Genomic DNA, 21,703 nt, shown 5'->3' with positions numbered 1-21,703 from the left:
AGACTTAGTAACATATACCAAGTCCTGTACACTGCTTTGTAAAATTCACATGAACAATATCTCAGCTGAAAAGGGATAGACTGTATTGTCTCGTAGGATTTACCGCATTTACAATACATTTCTGGAGGGGTGAGTATTCTCCCAGCAAGGGGATTTACACGATAACATTACCCAAAGCGCGAATTGACTTCAGAAAACGCCTGTACGGTTGCCAGTTTTTTAAGCAAGTCATGGCGGACTCGTGTCAGAAACAGTTCTGACACGAAGTTTAGTTATTGCGTAGACTTGAAAACAGTTACATCCCGCAGAGTTAAGCGGCCGCTTAATGGCGGTGTAAACCATAATAAACCCTAGGTATAAGGTCAAAACCAATAATTACAGTAGATTTTAAAGAGACGGAAAATAAGTATTTGGCAGGTTTTCTGGGTTTTTGACATTCTTGATCAGTGATCGTGAATTGCAACTTAAATTGGTTTCCTCAGTGCGAAGATTAGGAATTTATACAACCAGATAGACGAGTCAGAATTAAATATTTAGAGAATAACATTATTATCTGTTTTCAGAGATGGTAGATAAGTTACGTACTCAAGCAGACCCCGAGGAGATCATTGTTGCTCCCCACTCGCCTGAGGTACCACATGTAAAGACAACCAGTCCTGGCATGACAAATGGCATTTTACCAACAATATCTGACAAAAGAAAGCATCTTCAATCAACAGTGCAACAAAGTGAGCCTACCTCTAGAAACACAAGGAAGACCACCGGTATAGCATTTTCCGGGGGAGGCATTCGATCAGCCGCCTTTTGCTCTGGTGCACTACGTAAAATGTTACAAGATGACGTCCCTCTGGAATATTTGAGCTGTGTTTCCGGGGGAGGCTACACTGGTGCGGCTTTCATGGATTGGGAATACCGCCAAGCAGCCAACAAAGACAACCGCAAGAAATGGCATAAGAAGTTCTTTGAAAAGATGCGAGAGAACGCTGGGTACATGTGCAACTGGCAAAGACCCTGTTGGGGGATTTTTCACTCATTAGTGCTTCTTTGTCTCTTGCTCTTTATTGTATTCGTTTTTCCATGTTTGCTGTGGCTACCCTACGCACTTCCTGTAGCTGTGGCTGTAGATTTTCTCTTTGGTAAAATCTTGCGCCAGAGCCCTATTTGCCCACCTGGTGTCCAACAGGATGCCTGGTCTTCAATGCTGATGATGGAACTCTACGATGGCTGCCAGCCCCCTGTCAGACGAGTGCTCCTCTTTACAATTACAGCAGGAGCCTCCCTGTTGTTCTTTTTCCTTTCAAGGTGTTCCCGTCTCATCAAGTACAGAGGTCCTTTCAGTTTACTCTCAACACTCAGTGGATTGGTGTTGGTGTTTACATTATTTCCTTGGGTTGGGCACACCATAATATGGCCTTCCCAAACCTGGATCCAATTTCTTATTTTCTTTGCCTTGATCGTGTTTCCATTCTTCTTTCCCGTTATTCGTAAAAGTGCAGCCCTGTTCTTCAGCTTTTATGTCTATACGTATGTTTTGAGCTGGAAAGTCTTCAAGACAAAGTTGATGCACAAAGTGCCATACTCTGATGAGGTCTTCTATCCAGTATTGATGGGGTGTGCTTTGGCTTTCATCTTGTTTTCATTTCTGGGATCCCTCCACCAATCGCTGTTCAACGCCTACTACAGGTTTGTACCCATTTTTTTTTATTTGCAATTGATAGGAATTCTTGGGCTCCCTTAGTAACCTTGGTTTAGTTTTTGGCCATGTTTGTTCTATTTTCGGTAGCCTGAATTTCAAGACATCCCTCTGTGGTCGCCTACTCCCCAGAAGGGACGCCTGAACACATCTGGCCCTAATGCCGTCCGGTGACGTCACTACCTGAAAACCGGGTAGTGATTTTGATTGGTTGATTTAAAAATTATTTACATAATTATGTGAAATTATGACTGAATTTAACCGCGCGAGGATTGTAATTTGAAAACGTTTGGAAACAGTTCGAAAGAGTTCTCCCTCCCAGAAATGAATTTATTAGTCATTTACCTTGAGATTATTACTTTATTAGTTTACCTACGATTGAAGAATAGTAATGGAAATCGGTAGGTTTTAAGTTGGCGGCATTCGTCGCTTCGACATGCAGTGTTTTGCCGAATTTATACGTATTCTTGTTTTGTCAACAAAGCCGCTCGACGCTTATGTCCTGCAGCCTCGATGAGTCAGTGATTTCTGAACTCAGTGCCCACGATCAAGTAAGATATTTTTGTATTGAATTCCGTTTCTTGGTGCCTCTGTAACCGTCTAAATTGATTCATTTAAGTACTCACGAGTGTGTTGTATTTTTCCGCTGCGTAACATATTATATTTTGATCGCTAGATAAAGCAAATCAGTTCAGATTTAATCGGTTTCGTAAAAAATATAGCCTGCAGTCGATTAAAATCTCATTAATTTGTCTCAAGTTTTCAATAGTTTACTATTAAAACAATTTTATACCCTGTAATTCTTTATTGAAGCGATTTTTCTTTCACAATTTCATGGCCTTGACATAAACTTTTCCTCATGAATTTAAACCAAAGTGTAGTGACGTCACCGGACGGCATCAGGGCCAGATGTGTTCAGACGTCCCTTCTGGGGAGTAGGCGACCACACAGGGATGACTAAAAATTCAGGCTACATTTTCGAAAGTGATGACCATATCTGGTCTGTCACGTGACCAGAACACAAAAACCCTAAAAACTCACACAGCTTACATTTTTCTCTGTAGGATGGATTTGTTAAGATTCGCGTTAATGAAAAAGCCATGCTACCATTTTTGCATCTGAATGCTCTCCACCCTTTGGTTTTTGTTTCATCAGAGAAAGATGTAAGCTGTGCGAGTATTAAGGATTTTTGGGTTCTGGTCACGTGACTTACCAAATAATACTCCTTACAATTGCAGCGTTTTGGGCCATTTTTGATCTCTTATAGAGGTAATGGCTACTATGGATGATTTCCAACCGTCACATCTTGGGCTCCCTTAGTATCCTGGGTTTAGTTTTTGGCCGTTGTTCTATTGGAGGTTGCCTTAACTTTTAATAGTCATGACCGTATTTGGTAAGGGTACCCCCCTTTAACCACAAAACATGTAACATTTATTATTTGTAGTTCATGTTTTCGTTTGGATCTACGATGATGACAAAAAGTAAAGTGTTTAAAATATAAACTAAGACGAACGAAACGCGTCGGCAAACTCAAGACCCTTTCTCCTGATCCCCCCAATAAATTTGCTTAGATCACCTCTATAAGTGATCAAAAAATGGCCCAAAACGCTGCAATTGTAAGGAGTAGTTGTCCACAGGGTTTTAGTTCGGTTTTTGAAGTAGAAATATTGTTTCTTCTCTCCAGGTATCGCCTTTCTAACGCATTCTTCATGCATGGAGCAACATTCCGATGCGAAGATGTCTTTCCCTGGTGCGTGGGCTCCAATAAAGACTTCGATAGGGCCTCTGAAGATAACGAGGAACTGACACTCCAAGATCTCGCAGACATTTCACCCACATTTATTAGTAACATAACAGTTAACGATTGGCAGACTAGCAGTGAAGCCAAATCAAGCTATCAACTAATGGCATTCTCATCTGAAGGAGTCAAACTCATTGGCAGTGATGTGGAAAGTGGAGGAATGACGTCATCTGATTTCACAGCTCGGTTTCATCCACACCACCTGAGGTTGTCCGCGGCTATGGCGATATCCGGGGCAGCTGTAAGCTTTGAAATGGGAGGCTATCAGAGTCGCCTAGATATGATACTGGATCTGTTTGCTTTGCTGGGAATTCAAATGGGAGATGAGATGGTGTGTGATCAGTGTCTAGAGGCAAAAAAGAGCTGGCCAAAGAAAGTATGTGATCCTCACTTGTCTCTTTTGTTATGTACTTGTCTTTGTCACCAGCAGCAATAGCAAACGCAGCGGCAGCAGCAGCGAACTTTAGCAGCATTAGCAGTAGCAATAGCAATAGCAGCAAGCAGTAGTAGCAGTAGTAGTGGTAGTGGAAGTGTAAGTGACAGGTTGCAGTGGCAGTGGCAGTGGCAGTAGCAGTAGCAGTAGCAGTGGCAGTAGCAGGGGGGGGGGGGGGGGAAAGGGAGTGGAGTGGCAGTGCCACTGCCACTGCCACTGCCACTGCCAGTGGCAGCAGTACATTAGCAGTACTAGTAACAGTTGCAGTAGCAGTAACAGTTGTAGTAACACCTAAACAAGCTAGAAAAATCTTCGTTTAATGTAATTATTGCTCAGTGACAGATGATGTCTTTAAAAAATGAAGTGCACTTACCTTCTAACCGTTCTGCATTTTGTTCTTTTCCAGTACGTCATACCAATCCTGGTTGAAATCGCGTGTATTCTTCCTCTTATTGCACTGCCATTTGCCTACTGGTTGGGAAACAACAAAGAATGGGTGGCCTACTTAGTGCTCCTCCACATGGCGGTTGCTGTGCTGTTAGCCAGTTTAGCAGTGCTTAATACTGGATCGATCCAACCAGGAAAAATGGAACGCTTTGTCAGGTACATTTTCTGAATTTGTGCATCATTAGTACTATTATAACCATGCATCAGAAACCTTAAAAATGCTGCAACCAACTTCACCTCGCTATAACCATCACCACCGCCGTCACCGTCATTTCCACTACTAATCTCACAATCACCATCACTATCATCAGTACAAACCACTAGCTACAACCATAAAAAGTAATCACTAACAAATAAACCCAACATACAACCATCGGCATCGCTATACCATTACTGGCAACAGTACTCGCAACCTCCCCATCATGCACCAATACCCTCACCGCCACTACCCAAAAAAACAAAAAAGTACCATCGACACGACGACGACCGCCAGCATCGTCGTTAATGTTTTTCGTCATCATCAATCAACCTAATAGTCGTGAATTAAGTACGACTGCCATTATGCCATCTGGTCTAGATATATTAGAAGTCATATTAGCATAACGCGTTGGTTTGTCTGTTTTCTATTTTAGATGGTGCTCAACTCGCATTTTCTTTGTTCGCTTTCTCCGTGGATTTTTCAACATTTACAACGTTGGTATGGATCCACCGCCAGTACTGAGACTTAGCGATGGAGGACATTTCGAGAACTTGGCTTTGCTTCCACTGCTTGACAAAAAGCTAGAAAAAATTGTCATATTTGATGGCTCCTGCAACCCTGGTGATGATAACTATGCCGATGCGTTACTCAACGCTATCAAGATGGCCAGGGAAAAACTGCACTGCTCGTTTGTAGGGATGGACGGCAGAGACGTTAATGAAGATATCAGAGCGAACTTTTTGAAAATGAACTCACAACACAGACCAAGGAACTACAGGTTCAAAGTCCATTACTATGACGAGGAAGATAACAAAACAGGCGAAGGAGAAATTATCTTTGTTGCACCCAGACACCCATCTGAGGGCATGCCACTAAAGCGAGAAGTCAACGAAGAACCCAAAACATGGGACGCTTTTGATGCCGAACTTGGAGACCTCGACCATAAGAATTGGGGAAAAGGCCCTGAGGTTGCCAAACACGAAGCTGACAGACTAACAGGGTGCTGTTGTCTGTGTTGCCATGGAAACAGCTGCCAATCCTTGTCTACATTTCTCTTCGGAGGTTTTCCTCATCACATCACAGCTAATCAGTTCTTCACTCCTGACACCTTCAGTACATATCATCGTGAAGGGTACGCGGCTTGTACTGAAGCTGATGTAGTGGACTTTTTAAGGAATCAATCGACACTTGAGACGAACGTGTAAGGGGCTAGGTCGCACTTTGTTGGCGATTCTTGACTTCTTTCTTCGTAACGAATTATAATCTATAAAATATAAATAATATATCCAATCTATTTAGTAAATATAGTTTCATCTAGTCGATGTGCAAGGTAGGCAGGTAGCTCGAGAAAAAGGCGTAGTCTCTTCTGAGGCTCTCCCAGGGGTCCTAGGGAACAATGGAACATGGCCATTAACCTTTTAGGAACATAACTGCCTTTATCTTCAGTCTAATAGATTTGAGACAACATCGCCTGATCGATAAAGCGTGACCGCCCTTATACTTTTCTGAAAGTGTAGAAATTTGTTTGAAAAATGAAAAGAAAACATCTAAAATTTACACAAGAAGGTTGTCAGTAAGGAAAGGCAAGTTCACGACATTTGACAATAGTTTGATGGGCTGTTTTCACTGTAGCATGCAAGATTGCTTATACGCGACAAAAAGATACAATATCGCAGGTGAAAATGGCTCATGCAAACTAGTTTACGTTCTAATTCACTTCGTTCAAACGAACGTAAATTATTTACCACTTAAATATCCGCAAAACAGTGCGAAATACGAGGGTAGCTGCGTCAGCTCAGTTAAGGATACTGGAAGTTAACTTCCATGTAAATAGTATGGGCGGAATTGATTTCTTCTTCACAGTATTATTTACTTGGCCAACATGCCTTCTTAATAAGAAAAAGCTATTCTTATTTACCGGTATATAAGTTTATTTTATAGGCTCACTACAAAAAAAAAAAAAATTATCGCTATTTTTTTGGCCATTTTGTCAGCTCATTGTAAGACCAGTTGAATTATTTATAAGTTCATTATAAATTATTCGTATTTATAAGTATTTATTAAAGCCAGCTTTTGTTTCTCCCATTTGGTATTTGGTTTGGTTCATTTCGTTAATTAATTGATGATCCCTTTACCATCTCAATCAAAATATTCACCTTGTTTTGAATCGCAATATCGCGGAGTGTTTTTTTCAAAGAAAAAAAAAAATCAAGGTTGAACTCAGTAGTAATATAGACAGACTTACATGTGATGCAAACTACGCACCCCAGATCGCTACAAGGATGTAACGCAGAGACCCACTTGGAAATATGGTAATATACCTTATTGTTCAAGAAAAATTAAAGAATTCAAAAGAGGAAACGATAAAATAGGGCTCTTGCGACAATCCAACAGAAAGATAAATTGCTGACATTAGGCCTTTGCACGAACCGGTCACCCAGGGGGGGGGGGGGAACTCCGGGATCAAAGTGACGGGGATGATCGAATGGAACCCAAAAATATCCCTGTCTCCCGACATTACCCAAAAAATCCCTGGACAAAAAAAAAAAACGCCCAAAAAATCCCTAGTCAAATTACCCCTAAATTGCCAAGGCCGCGCCAAGGCACTTTAGTGTGATTTTAATACCCTAAAAAATCTCCTATTTAAATCCTGCCATACGGTACGCGCCAGCAAAATTTAAATTAGCCAATCAGAAGCCGGTTGCGGGGAAAAACTGAGTTTTCCTACGTCACTAACGTTTTACGCTCTCTGATTGGTTGCGGTGAACGAGAAAAAAACAGAGAAATTACATGAAGTGAGGCGCGAAAAATGTTCAACATGGTTCGCAGTCGAAGTGGTGGTTTCTGTTGTCGTTCCTTTTTTATTTTACTGAGTTCACAGTCTTTTTCAACGAAGTGCAGCGACTGATTTTAGTTAGTGTGCGATGCTGCTCGTGTCTGACTTGCTGGAATGGCGATCGCTGGGTGAGATTCATGTTGCTTTTGAAGACTCCGACCGGCTATGGTCGATTGGACTCGACATCGAGGATTCAAGCAAACATCATTCCCTTTCTCCTCCACCTCATTTAAAAGTTTGATCCCCTGTTATGTACGCCGCTCTAACCAGCGTTGAGTAGAGTGCTACTGTGAAGATTGTTCATTTCGCAGCTGTAGTTCAGGTCATGGATAGTAAATTAAAAGGACATGCTGAAGTCTGGATTTTCAAGGTTAAGGGCCTTCGCTAGATTTGGATGCCTTTCAAACCGTTGTAGCATTTCGGGTAGACTGGTCTTGTCAGGTAGAAACTGTAGTGTAGAAACTTTGTTTTGTGTGATTTGTAAAGTGGTATCTTGAGTGTATTAAATTATTACGGAATTACAAAATCTGTTTTGTTTTTGTGAATGTAAACTAAGCTTATAAGCTTATGTATTATTGAAATCCTAACTTTAGGAAGTGATAAATCTTTTAGAGTGAAATTTACTAAATTAAACTTTTTTAAATCAACTTTTCAATTGTTGAATTTCAACTAGAATCAGGCTTCTCCAATTTAAGGATTGTAATAATTTTTCTGTGAACTGCTGTGTTTTGTCTCATTTTATTTGGCAAGAGCTTTTAATTTTGTTTAGGACTATAAATGTAAAGATTCATTCTCATTAAATACTAGGAAGTCCTTATTAAGGGACTGTTAAATTTAAGTATAAAATTAATATCACTTCAATTTTAATACAAGAGCTGACTATAATAATTGGAATTTTGTCTTTCAGGGTTTGTTTTTTTGTTTCTATTTATAGAATTAGATTTTCAGGACAAACCAAAAAAGATTTCATCTTAAATGGATAATATCTTGTGTAAATCCATTTTTTTAAAAATAAGAATAGCCTTGCCATTATCCTTGTAAAGGATGTAATCCAGTTGCAAAAAGCTTAAATTAATGATTTCAGAATTTGTAGTTCTGTAAGTTGATAGTGGCTATTTATTTGACTTCAGAAATCCTGATGTGAAGAGCTGCTAACAATCATTGATTCTGAGATTAATGTGCCAATATTTGGTGGTTTTCTTGGTTAATAGATTATGAGCACTTCAGTGCTACTTTATCAGAAACAGGTTCAATATTTTGGAGTTGTAACTGATAAGCACTGTTACTGAAAAATGCTGATCACTGAATTTTATCCCCGGGATTTAATCTTAGTTGAAAAAGCAAAAAGCTGTCCTTGCTATTGCACAGACCCTGGTCCCTTGATAGTACGCCATAAATTTTATTTTTAAACGGTATTAATATTTTTTATCAAGGTGTTCTGATACATTAAGGAAACAGCCACTGTTTAAGGTCTATTCATTCTCTTACCTTAGGGGAATCTGTTAAGGGCCAGTTTTCTTTGCCAACTTTTTTCCCCAGTGACCTCTCAAAACTGGATTCAACTGGTTTTGACTGATACTGACATTGGCTGCCTAATCGTAGTAGTTGACTTTATAATTATAGCACATATTGAAAGATGTAGATCTTTCAGTAGAAGTTTTATATTTCAAAATCAAAATGTATTTATTTTCACTTCATTTTTTCTTCAGTTGCCCTGCTTGCTATAGAGTTATTGTAACTGCTTTTTCACGCAGAATTTGTACATCGTTTGAAGTCGTTTATTTTTAGATCGATATCTTCATGGATCAGGATGGACATTTTAGTGATTTCTAGCGGACGAGCAGCGGATGAAAAAAGACAATTAAATAAAATAAAAGATGCCGGGCAGCCGTCCAGCCGACGACGCGCTAACCAACAAACTTTTTCGTTGTGAGTTTGTTAACGTTTTGGGATGCGAATCATCAAATGAAACTCGATATCAGTAAGACTAGTTCCAAGGCGACAGGAAAAAGGTTCGTGTTGAGGTTTATTTTTATTAACTTTGGAAAAATACACGGCTTTCGAGCCCCCATCGAGTGGCGAAAAACAATGGCAAATCGGCATATACTTCATTTAGTCGACAGTGAAGTGTCACTTCATGTTTGAAGCGATGACGTAGGAAAACTCAGTTTTGTCCGCCGCTCGTATTGCGGGCTCAACCTCCGTATGGCAGGATCAAGTCACCCAAAAAATACCTGCCAAATTCTCCTATCCAAAAAAATCCCGGAATCGAAAATTTCGACTCCAAAAAAATCCTTCGCACATCCCCGTCAATCGGATCCTGGAGTACCCCCCTGGGACCGGTCACATGCTACAAAATTAGCCATGCTGTGACACATGCGCAGTAGGACATCCAAAACAAAGGAAAGTGGAGCTTGACTGGTGCGAGTCGCTCTATTTGGATTGTTCCACTGCGTGTTTTGCGTCCCAGCATGGGCATGGCTGGTTTTGTACCATGTGACTGGATCGTGCTAAGGGTCTGTTCAGTAGCATACTGATGACTCGGACAGCCTCCCCCCCCCCTCCCCCTCCCCTCACCATACACTTTAGTCTTTCAACCTTCCTTGTACGCTTGAGAAAAACTCATTATTTATATCTGAAATTTTTCCTCTCTCGATCGAGCGAGATTTCGAACTCAAACTCCCCATCTCATTCGCACCCTTCTAGAGTGGCTACCTGTTAATTCCTCGATACACAAGTGCGCGCGTTGAAAGAGGGCCCTGAATAAGGGAGGGCGGGGCTGGAAGGGGGGTGGGTATAAAATCCCATTTCCCAGCCTATTGTTTCCCAATCTTCCAAATCCCAGTCCCAGTTTATTTGTTTGTGATTCTCAGTCCCAGTGAATCACATCCCATTTTCTCAGTGAAAATTTGCCAAAATCCCAGTTTTACGCCTTCAGAACCTTTTCACGATCTCGTCTGACAGTGATTATTCAAAAGACAAAGATGACGTAGAAGAATCTCAAGCAAACGAAATACTTCGACTTCGCTTCTTATTCAGCTGTTCCCAGCTTCCCTCCCATCTCAAGAGCTCTGAGCAGCCTGAGCTCTGAGCATGAAAATGTGAGCCCGCGTTCCTTACACCACAAAATGGCTGCCGATCGGGTAGGAACGTCATGTATGGGGAACTATTATGTCCCCAATATATAATTAGCACTATACTCTAGTGTCTTGATGTACTCTATTTCCTTGGTTTACTCTAGTGTCTTGATGTACTCTATATACTCTACTCGCTTGATGTACTCTGATTGCTTTATGTACTCTAGGTACTCTAGGTGCTTGATATACTTTGGTTGCTTTATGTACTCTGGTTGCTTTATGTACTCTACTCGCTTTATGTACTCTAGGTACTCTTGGTGCTTGATATACTCTGGTTGCTTTATGTACTCTGGTTGCTTTATGTACTCTAGGTGCTTGATATACTCTAGTTGCTTGATATACTCTGGTTGCTTTATGTACTCTAGTTGCTTGATATACTCTGGTTGCTTGATATACTCTGGTTGCTTTATGTACTCTAGGTGCTTGATATACTCTGGTTGCTTGATATACTCTAGTTGCTTCATGTACTCTACTTGCTTCATGTACTCTGCGCGCTTCTGGTTGCTTTATGTACTCTGGTTGCTTGATATACTCTAGTTGCTTTATGTACTCTACTTGCTTCATGCACTCTGCGCGCTTCTGGTTGCTTTATGTACTCTGGTTGCTTTATGTACTCTGGTTGCTTGATGTACTCTGGTTGCTTGATGTACTCTGGTTGCTTGATGTACTCTGGTTGCTTTATGTACTCTACTCGCTTTATGTACTCTGGTTGCTTTATGTACTCTACTCGCTTTATGTACTCTGGTTGCTTTATATACTCTACTCGCTTTATGTACTCTAGGTGCTTGATGTACTCTGGTTGCTTTATGTACTCTAGTTGCTTGATATACGCTGATTGCTTTATGTACTCTACTTGCTTCATGTACTCTACTTGCTTCATGTACTCTGCGCGCTTCTGGTTGCTTTATGTACTCTGGTTGCTTTATGTACTCTGGTTGCTTTATGTACTCTACTCGCTTTATGTACTCTGGTTGCTTTATGTACTCTACTCGCTTTATGTACTCTGGTTGCTTTATGTACTCTACTCGCTTTATGTACTCTGGTTGCTTTATGTACTCTACTCGCTTTATGTACTCTACTCGCTTTATGTACTCTAGGTGCTTGATGTACTCTAGGTGCTTGATATACTCTGGTTGCTTTATGTACTCTAGGTGCTTGATGTACTCTGGTTGCTTTATGTACTCTAGGTGCTTCATGTACTCTACTCGCTTGATGTACTCTGGTTGCTTGATGTACTCTGTTTGCTTCATGTACTCTACTCGCTTTATGTACTGTACTACTCTGATTGCTTGATGTACTCTAGGTGCTTGATATACTCTGGTTCCTTTATGTACTCTGATTGCTTTATGTACTCTAGTTGCTTTATGTACTCTAGATGCTTTATGTACTCTACTTGCTTCATGTACTCTACTTGCTTCATGTACTCTGCGCGCTTGATGTACTCTGGTTGCTTCATGTACTCTACTCGCTTGATGTACTCTAGGTGCTTGATGTACTCTGGTTGCTTTATGTACTCTAGGTGCTTCATGTACTCTACTCGCTTGATGTACTCTAGCTGCTTGATGTACTCTGGTTGCTTTATGTGCTCTACTTGCTTGATATACTCTGGTTGCTTTATGTACTCTACTCGCTTTATGTACTCTAGGTGCTTGATATACTCTGGTTGCTTTATGTACTCTACTCGCTTAATGTACTCTAGTTGCTGTACATACTCTACTCGCTTGATATACTCTGGTTGCTTTATGTACTCTACTCGCTTTATGTACTCTAGGTGCTTGATGTACTCTGGTTGCTTTATGTACTCTAGCTGCTTGATGTACTCTGGTTGCTTTATGTACTCTACTTGCTTGAAATACTCTGGTTGCTTTATGTACTCTACTTGCTTTATGTACTCTAGGTGCTTGATGTACTCTGGTTGCTTTATGTACTCTAGCTGCTTGATGTACTCTGGTTGCTTTATGTACTCTAGTTGCTTGATATACTCTGATTGCTTTATGTACTCTAGTTGCTTTGTGTACTCTACTTGCTTCATATACTCTACGCGCTTGATGTACTCTGGTTGCTTCATGTACTCTACTTGCTTGATATACTCTGATTGCTTTATGTGCTCTACTCGCTTGATGTACTCTAGGTGCTTAATGTACTCTAGGTGCTTGATGTACTCTAGGTGCTTTATGTACTCTGGTTGCTTGATATACTCTAGTTGCTTTATGTACTCTACTTGCTTCATGTACTCTGCGCGCTTCTGGTTGCTTTATGTACTCAGGTTGCTTTATGTACTCTGGTTGCTTTATGTACTCTGGTTGCTTGATGTACTCTGGTTGCTTGATGTACTCTGGTTGCTTGATGTACTCTGGTTGCTTTATGTACTCTGGTTGCTTGATGTACTCTAGTTGCTTGATGTACTCTGGTTGCTTGATGTACTCTGGTTGCTTTATGTACTCTAGGTGCTTGATGTACTCTACTCGCTTTATGTACTCTAGGTGCTTGATGTACTCTGGTTGCTTTATGTACTCTAGTTGCTTGATGTACTCTGGTTGCTTTATGTACTCTACTTGCTTCATGTACTCTGGTTGCTTTATGTACTCTACTTGCTTCATGTACTCTGGTTGCTTGATGTACTCTGGTTGCTTTATGTACTCTACTTGCTTCATGTACTCTGGTTGCTTTATGTACTCTACTTGCTTCATGTACTCTGGTTGCTTGATGTACTCTGGTTGCTTTATGTACTCTGGTTGCTTTATGTACTCTGGTTGCTTTATGTACTCTAGTTGCTTGATGTACTCTGGTTGCTTTATGTACTCTGGTTGCTTTATGTACTCTGGTTGCTTGATGTACTCTAGTTGCTTTATGTACTCTAGTTGCTTGATGTACTCTGGTTGCTGGATATACTATAGTTGCTTGATATACTCTGGTTGCTTTATGTACTCTACATATAACATACATAACATAAAACTTTATTTATCCTCGAATTTAATATAGCTAAGACAAGCTAATTTCTTCGAGAAACAAGTGAAATATATATTAAAAATAAAAAATAAAACAAGTAAAATAGAAATAACAATATTATTATATCCATTAACTACTTACTTTCAAGAAATTCCGCGTTCGGACGGCATTCAAGCCTGTAAGAACATTAGGCCACGTATTCAGAAAGCCGAAGGATAGACCAGCGATTAACCGAATGGCAGGAATTGTTTACAAAGTGAAGTGCCACGACTGCTCTTTTACGTACATCGGGGAAAGCAAGCGCTCATGGTCCTCGCGCGGAGCCGAACATGATGCAGGCCGCGCGAGCAATAGCGAATCAGCAATTAAACAGCATGCTGAGTCAACGGAACATAACATCCATCCTAAGGACGCCCAGATCCTCGAGCGTGGTGTAGTCAATTACAGCAAGAGGCTTTTCTTGGAGTCGTGGCACTCCACTTTGGACAGTGATGCTATCAACGAACGCAAAGCTTTTCCTCGCGCTTATGTGCCGTTAATTCAAAATTAAAATGTCGCACTAACGCACGGATTGGTAGCGCGAGCTCCAACAAACTTTCACTAACTCTGATGAAGCCGGTGAACAGATGTCACCGAAAATTTAGTAAAGAAAAACAGATCGGCTTTAAACAATCTTCTTTAAATGTCTTCTACCGATCGCACTACTGGTTCCAGTATTTTCAGTAATAACTACTTACACATTAAAACTATATAAAAATACAAATTTACAAAGTTTGTTCTATTCACCCCCTCCCCAATGATACTCTACTCGCTTTATGTGCTCTAGTTGCTTGATGTACTCTGGTTGCTTTATGTACTCTACTCGCGTCATGTACTCTAGGTACTTCATGTACTCTAGTTGCTTTACGAACGCAAATTTTAGAAATTCGCGTTAATTTACGTCGCGTTCACTTTTGTTAACGTTTATTTCCGCAGCGTTAATTAAATCGAGCGTATATATCCACTACCTTCATTTCCATTTTTTTGCCCCCAATTTCTCGATACAGGCCCACGTTCTTGACTCCTTTTAAAAAGGTCTCCCTCCTTTCACTCGCGTTAATTTCCTTTATTGGAAAGTATTTTTTTCCTTCAATTCGCGTTAATTTAATCGCGTTAATTTTAAATACCTTAAATAACACAAGCGATAATCTTCTATACATGTAATAAACAAATATTCCTTCAGCACGCGTTGAATACGAGATAATAGGTAGCCAGTGCCATTAGAAGAAGTAGAACATTTCTTTTTCCTCCATTAACGATCAGAATACAAAAAACTTATTTGTCAATCGCAACAGTCTCATAACTTGCAGACGCACACGTTTTTCTGCTGTCGCTAAAGAGGTTTTCCTCGGTCATGATGTTGTCTGAGAAGATTGTCTCAATGTTAACTAAAGCAAAGCGTTGAAATGGATAATTTTGCTCTCGGTGTTTGAAGATTTTGAAACACATTTCAAAATAAATATTAACGCTATAAAAACATGACGTGTCGGCGACGACATGTCACCATTATCAAATATAAATTTTACATGGTACAGAACGATATTTATAGAAAAGAAAGTGTAAAACTAAATTATAATAAATGAGGCGAGGAAAACAGAAAAATGTGCATAACTAAGTAAACAGTTTCGCTGGAATGGAGTCCTTTTGAGTGTTCAGGGATGGTTTCTACTTCCTAATTAAGAGCATCTCGTAAATTAGGCACTCAAACTTTCCGCGGCATTTCTTTCGGATGGCAAATTGGCTGGGAAGGTCGAGCAGCTTTTAAATGTGTTGTTCTTGAAGGTGTTTACCAATTACGGAGTATCTGTGCTCCTCGATGCGCAGGTTAAGGTGACGGCTCGTGTAGCCAATATATTTCGCATCGCACGAACTACATTTAAATTCATATACTACACTTTGTTGGTTTACTAGAGAGGGCTTTGTTTCCGTGAACTTTAAATCTTCAGAGATTTTCTTGCTTGGGAAGACTGGTGTTATTTTACGATCTATTTTCTTTCCTAGGTCACACAGTTCTCTTCGTACGTAGTCACCCGATTTTTGATCTTTGAATGGCAAGGTGATGCATTCAGGGCTGTCCGCTGGGGCACTACAGCTTTCGTTCTGGTCTTGAGAGGAATAAAATCTGTTAAGGACAGTCAATCACTTTCCCGGGATATTTCAGTTTCAGGAATGTGGTCTTTAGTTCCCTACATTCTTATGCGAAGAGATCCGGCGAGGAAGACAGGCGTCCTTTGTTGGTCTTTTTCCTGTAGACAGATGTGTTAAGGCGGTTATCGGTCCTAATGATTACCATGCCTACAAAGGGTAACATGTTGTTGACTGCCGTTTCCATTGTGAATTGGATTGCTGGGTGCGCGTCATTCAAGATTGTTACGGGATCAGTTGCAGAGGGAAGGTCAGGTACTAGTGCGTGTCATCGACGTATCTCTTGTAGAATTTGGGAGTTTTGTTTTCACGTGCTAGTTTCTCTTCAATGAAGCACATAAAGGTGTTTGCCATTAATGGTCCCAATGGTGATCCCATGGCAACGCCGTCTATTTGTTCGTACAAATCGCCGTTAAACTGAAAAAGTTGATCGTTTGTAGCAATTGTAAGCGGCTCGATAAGGTCACTTTCACTGATGTAAAGATTATGTGTGTTATTAAACCAGTTCCCATTGAATTGTATGTGTGCTGAGCGTGTTATCTGAAGATAACGTGTAAGTTGTTTTTCTACAGCGAAAGGACCATAGGCGTACGGGCAACGTTTGCCCAAAAGTTCATAGTTGCCTAAATTTTTACGAAACAGTCGACAAGAAACTAGGGTCATACGATGCACTAACATAGGCTTACAAATAAATGAATTCTTACATAGGAATCTATCATATACGAGCTTATAAATAATGAGAACATTGTCCGTTTTTGTTCGTTCTAACTCAGTTTCCAAAAACAAATATTAAAAAAAAGGAGCGGCCCCAAAAAATGAAGCGAAAGGGGACGAGAAACATTTTTTTTTACTTGGCCTTACTCACACGTTATCGCCCCATCAGGTGCTGTGGAGGTAAGTTTTCAATCTGCGCAATGCACTGAATGATCATTCTGTAGCACACAATGTAGCAGGTTTCACTGCATGGATATGAACCACGTAAGGAAACTCTGAAATTTAACAAATAGATAATTATCTTGCATTGTCTATATCATTTCTGAAACAGTCATGTAGCCTAATCCGCGCACACGTCGAACCTCGCGCACATTTTCTGCTCGACTTTCGGAATCTCGCCGTCGATTTCTTTATCAGGTGTTTCACTGTGACAGATATTTGCAGAACAGTGCCCAACAGTAAACAAAGTAAAGGTTAAAATAGATAATATCTATCTCTTCGAAAAAAAAAACTTCTTTAAAAACTGGCTGTGCTCAAATTTCTCTAGCTTGCTGCCTTCTCTTTCTCTGAGTGGCCCCAAATTTGGGGGGAGGGGGCTGCAACACCCCTTCCTCCCTCGGCCCGTACGCATATTATTTTGGCGTCTTAATTAATGACAATTATGGAGTAAAAAACACTGTAAAACTGAACTAAACTGCGCTTATACATTTTCTTACCCTGTCAATTACCTTTGACAATATTTAACGCTGCCAACAGACTACCGTGAAATACTATCAAAGTTTGGAACGCGCAATGTATTTCTGTTTCACGTTTATGTTATGTATAATTGAAAAAAGGTTCACCCTGTGAAAAGCATAAACCCTGAACGATAAAAACGAATGGCATTCTGTGAAGTCAGCATTGGTGCGCAGATCAATATTCTGTTTATTTGTTAATTGAGATATTTTCTTCTTTTGGGGCATAAGAGCAAGATTTATGCAACCTGTCATATCATATTGTTTATTATTATTCAAACATCAGTTAAATACCAGAAAATCTTTAGCCTCAATTTAGTGTTCTCTCTAAGAATGTAAGCTTGAATATTGCTTCTGGTCCGATCTCAAAAGCATGCAAACTCGCACGAGAACCTCCTCTCCTTCCTATCAAGATCTGCAAGGCTGGGAAACCATCCTTGAAGTTGGAGGACTTCCTAACCCGTGGTTACCCCTAGTTAAGATAAGGTTTAAGTTGTTATGTGGGTTACGGTATACTGTGGTAGAACAACAAATTAGAATGGAATACCTTTTTTAAAAGGTAAAAGCGCTAGGGCGTTCAAACGAGAAATTTTATACACAACTAAAATAAACATCAAACTTGATGCCCTGTTATTAAGAAGTATAGGTGTAAAAATATGAAAGTCATAAACCCATCCCGAGAGCATTAGACCGGACTTATCTTCTGCTGATTCATGGGTACTTTGTAGTTTACAAGATCAATCAGTTCTAAAGCATAGTGTGTCTGTAATGTTCCTGTCTTATCGTAAGACCTTATTCTCTTACTGATTAAGCACACACATTTCACTTCACATGAATTCTTTTATTTAGAACATTTCTCTCTTGAACGAAATAAGGTAAGAAACTTTTACCTAGGAATGCTAAAAACTGGAACTATATCAGATTCAACATTTCTAAAAGTTCACCACATTATGCAAAGCCAACCTGAAGTTAAAGTGCAAACTACCCTTCAATAAGTCTGGGAAAAGTGGTGAACGTTTGATAACAATACAATTAGTAGTATAAAAAAATCCTATGAATTTGACATAATTGTAATAATATTAAGAATAAAATATATGAATAAATAAAAAGATACAGCTTTTTTACAATTTTCAATCAATGGAATTTTCCATGATAAACTCATCATTCAACGTTAAGTGTTTCCACTAAAATCACAATAACCAGGACGGTCACAAGCTAAGAATTTTGCACAAGAAATCAATTAAATTCGTTGTCACATTGTCAGCCAAAAAAAATACTCAAAGTAACTAAATTGCATAATGCGACGTGCAAGCAAGACAAAGATTTGATTTTTGTTCATTTTGAATATCATTTACAATCTGACAGAGCAAATCAGATCGAGTAAAGCCAGAAGAAGGATATGAAAACGGTAGAAAGTAATAAGGGGAAGGGTAGGGGAAAAGCAGTGGTTAACAATTCTCGGCAATAGAGCCAAAGACGGGGCGAGTAGAGTACATCAAGCAACCAGAGTACATCAAGCGAGTAGAGTATATCAAGCACTTAGAGTACATCAAGCGAGTAGAGTACATCAAGCAACTAGAGTACATCAAGCACCTAGAGTACATCAAGCAAATAGAGTACATGAAGCACCTAGAGTACATCAAGCTAGTAGAGTACATCGAGCATGTAGAGTATATCAAGCACCTATAGTACATGAAGCAACTAGAGTACATCAAGCGACCAGAGTATATCAAGCACCTAGAGTACATCAAGCACCTAGAGTACATCAAGCGAGTAGAGTACATGAAGCAACTAGAGTACACAAAGCACCTAGAGTACATCAAGCACCCAGAGTACATAAAGCAACTAGAGTACATCAAGCACCTAGAGTACATCAAGCAACCAGAGTAAATGAAGCACCTAGAGTACATCAAGCGAGTAGAGTAAATCAAGCAACTAGAGTACATCAAACACCTAGAGTACATGAAGCACCTAGAGTACATCAAGCGAGTAGAGTACATCAAGCAACTAGAGTACACCAAGCGAGTAGAGTACATAAAGCAACCAGAGTACATCAAGCGAGTAGAGTACATCAAGCGAGTAGAGTACATGAAGCAACCAGAGTACATGAAGCACTTAGAGTACATCAAGCGAGTAGAGTACATGAAGCACCTAGAGTACATCAAGCAAGTAGAGTACATCAAGCACCTAGAGTACATCAAGCAACCAGAGTACATGAAGCGAGTAGAGTACATCAAGCGAGTAGAGTACATGAAGCAACCAGAGTACATGAAGCACCTAGAGTACATCAAGCGAGTAGAGTACATGAAGCAAATAGAGTACATCAAGCACCTAGAGTACATCAAGCAACTAGAGTAAATCAAGCGAGTAGAGTACATAGAGCAACCAGAGTACATCAAGCGAGTAGAGTACATCAAGCGAGTAGAGTACATGAAGCAACCAGAGTACATGAAGCACCTAGAGTACATCAAGCGAGTAGAGTACATCAAGCAAGTAGAGTACATCAAGCACCTAGAGTACACCAAGCAACCAGAGTACATCAAGCACCTAGAGTACATCAAGCACCTAGAGTACATCAAGCGACCAGAGTACATGAAGCGAGTAGAGTACATCAAGCGAGTAGAGTACATCAAGCGAGTAGAGTACATCAAGCGAGTAGAGTACATCAAGCGAGTAGAGTACATCAAGCGAGTAGAGTACATCAAGCGAGTAGAGTACATCAAGCGTCCAGAGTATATCAAGCACCTAGAGTACATCAAGCACCTAGAGTACATCAAGCGAGTAGAGTACATGAAGCAACTAGAGTACACAAAGCACCTAGAGTACATCAAGCACCCAGAGTACATAAAGCAACTAGAGTACATCAAGCACCTAGAGTACATCAAGCAACCAGAGTAAATGAAGCACCTAGAGTACATCAAGCGAGTAGAGTAAATCAAGCAACTAGAGTACATCAAACACCTAGAGTACATGAAGCACCTAGAGTACATCAAGCAACCAGAGTACATCAAGCGAGTAGAGTACATCAAGCGAGTAGAGTACATGAAGCGAGTAGAGTACATGAAGCGAGTAGAGTACATCAAGCGAGTAGAGTACATCAAGCGAGTAGAGTACATGAAGCAACCAGAGTACATGAAGCACCTAGAGTACATAAAGCGAGTAGAGTACATGAAGCAAGTAGAGTACATCAAGCACCTAGAGTACATCAAGCAACTAGAGTACATCAAGCAACCAGAGTAAATGAAGCACCTAGAGTACATCAAGCGAGTAGAGTAAATCAAGCAACTAGAGTACATCAAACCCCTAGAGTACATGAAGCACCTAGAGTACATCAAGCAACCAGAGTACATCAAGCGAGTAGAGTACATCAAGCGAGTAGAGTACATGAAGCGAGTAGAGTACATCAAGCGAGTAGAGTACATCAAGCGAGTAGAGTACATCAAGCGAGTAGAGTACATCAAGCGAGTAGAGTACATCAAGCGAGTAGAGTACATGAAGCAACCAGAGTACATGAAGCACCTAGAGTACATCAAGCGAGTAGAGTACATGAAGCAAGTAGAGTACATCAAGCACCTAGAGTACATCAAGCAACTAGAGTACATCAAGCAACCAGAGTAAATGAAGCACCTAGAGTACATCAAGCGAGTAGAGTACATCAAGCAAGTAGAGTACATCAAGCACCTAGAGTACACCAAGCAACCAGAGTACATCAAGCACCTAGAGTACATCAAGCACCTAGAGTACATCAAGCGACCAGAGTACATGAAGCGAGTAGAGTACATCAAGCGAGTAGAGTACATCAAGCGAGTAGAGTACATCAAGCGAGTAGAGTACATCAAGCGAGTAGAGTACATGAAGCAACCAGAGTACATGAAGCACCTAGAGTACATCAAGCGAGTAGAGTACATGAAGCAACTAGAGTACACAAAGCACCTAGAGTACATCAAGCACCCAGAGTACATAAAGCAACTAGAGTACATCAAGCACCTAGAGTACATCAAGCAACCAGAGTACATCAAGCGAGTAGAGTACATCAAGCGAGTAGAGTACATCAAGCGAGTAGAGTACATCAAGCGAGTAGAGTACATCAAGCGAGTAGAGTACATGAAGCAACCAGAGTACATGAAGCACCTAGAGTACATAAAGCGAGTAGAGTACATGAAGCAAGTAGAGTACATCAAGCACCTAGAGTACATCAAGCAACTAGAGTACATCAAGCAACCAGAGTAAATGAAGCACCTAGAGTACATCAAGCGAGTAGAGTAAATCAAGCAACTAGAGTACATCAAACACCTAGAGTACATGAAGCACCTAGAGTACATCAAGCAACCAGAGTACATCAAGCGAGTAGAGTACATCAAGCGAGTAGAGTACATCAAGCGAGTAGAGTACATGAAGCGAGTAGAGTACATCAAGCGAGTAGAGTACATCAAGCGAGTAGAGTACATCAAGCGAGTAGAGTACATCAAGCGAGTAGAGTACATGAAGCAACCAGAGTACATGAAGCACCTAGAGTACATCAAGCGAGTAGAGTACATGAAGCAAGTAGAGTAAATCAAGCACCTAGAGTACATCA

The 21,703-nt window shown here is 40.3% G+C and overlaps 1 protein-coding gene across 1 annotated transcript; it reads left to right on the top strand.

Annotated features, from left to right (window-relative positions):
* The first annotated feature begins 705 nt into the window (after positions 1-705).
* On the top strand, positions 706-6,334 carry LOC144635895 (uncharacterized). The gene is made up of 4 exons (XM_078495007.1): positions 706-1,683; positions 3,378-3,870; positions 4,334-4,530; positions 5,007-6,334. Exons 1-4 carry the CDS (start codon positions 827-829, stop codon positions 5,776-5,778), a joined length of 2,319 nt encoding a protein of 772 aa, XP_078351133.1. The 5' UTR covers positions 706-826; the 3' UTR covers positions 5,779-6,334.
* Positions 6,335-21,703: the final 15,369 nt, after the last annotated feature.

The sequence above is a fragment of the Oculina patagonica genome, chromosome 13 (genome assembly GCF_052425735.1).
Source record: "Oculina patagonica isolate OP01 chromosome 13, crgOcupat, whole genome shotgun sequence".
Taxonomy (NCBI): Eukaryota; Metazoa; Cnidaria; class Anthozoa; order Scleractinia; family Oculinidae; genus Oculina; species Oculina patagonica.
The sequence above is the reverse complement of the archived record's forward strand: the minus strand, read 5'-3'. Positions and strand labels throughout refer to the sequence as shown.

What these genes read in the sequence shown, in the direction of transcription:
- LOC144635895 (XM_078495007.1), top strand. Translation starts at nt 827, where the DNA reads ATGTTACAAGATGACGTCCCTCTGGAATATTTGAGCTGTGTTTCCGGG. An exon ending in AAAAGAGCTGGCCAAAGAAA is followed by an intron (nt 3,871 to 4,333) that starts GTATGTGATCCT and finishes GTTCTTTTCCAG; the next exon opens with TACGTCATACCAATCCTGGT. An exon ending in AAAATGGAACGCTTTGTCAG is followed by an intron (nt 4,531 to 5,006) that starts GTACATTTTCTG and finishes TTTCTATTTTAG; the next exon opens with ATGGTGCTCAACTCGCATTT.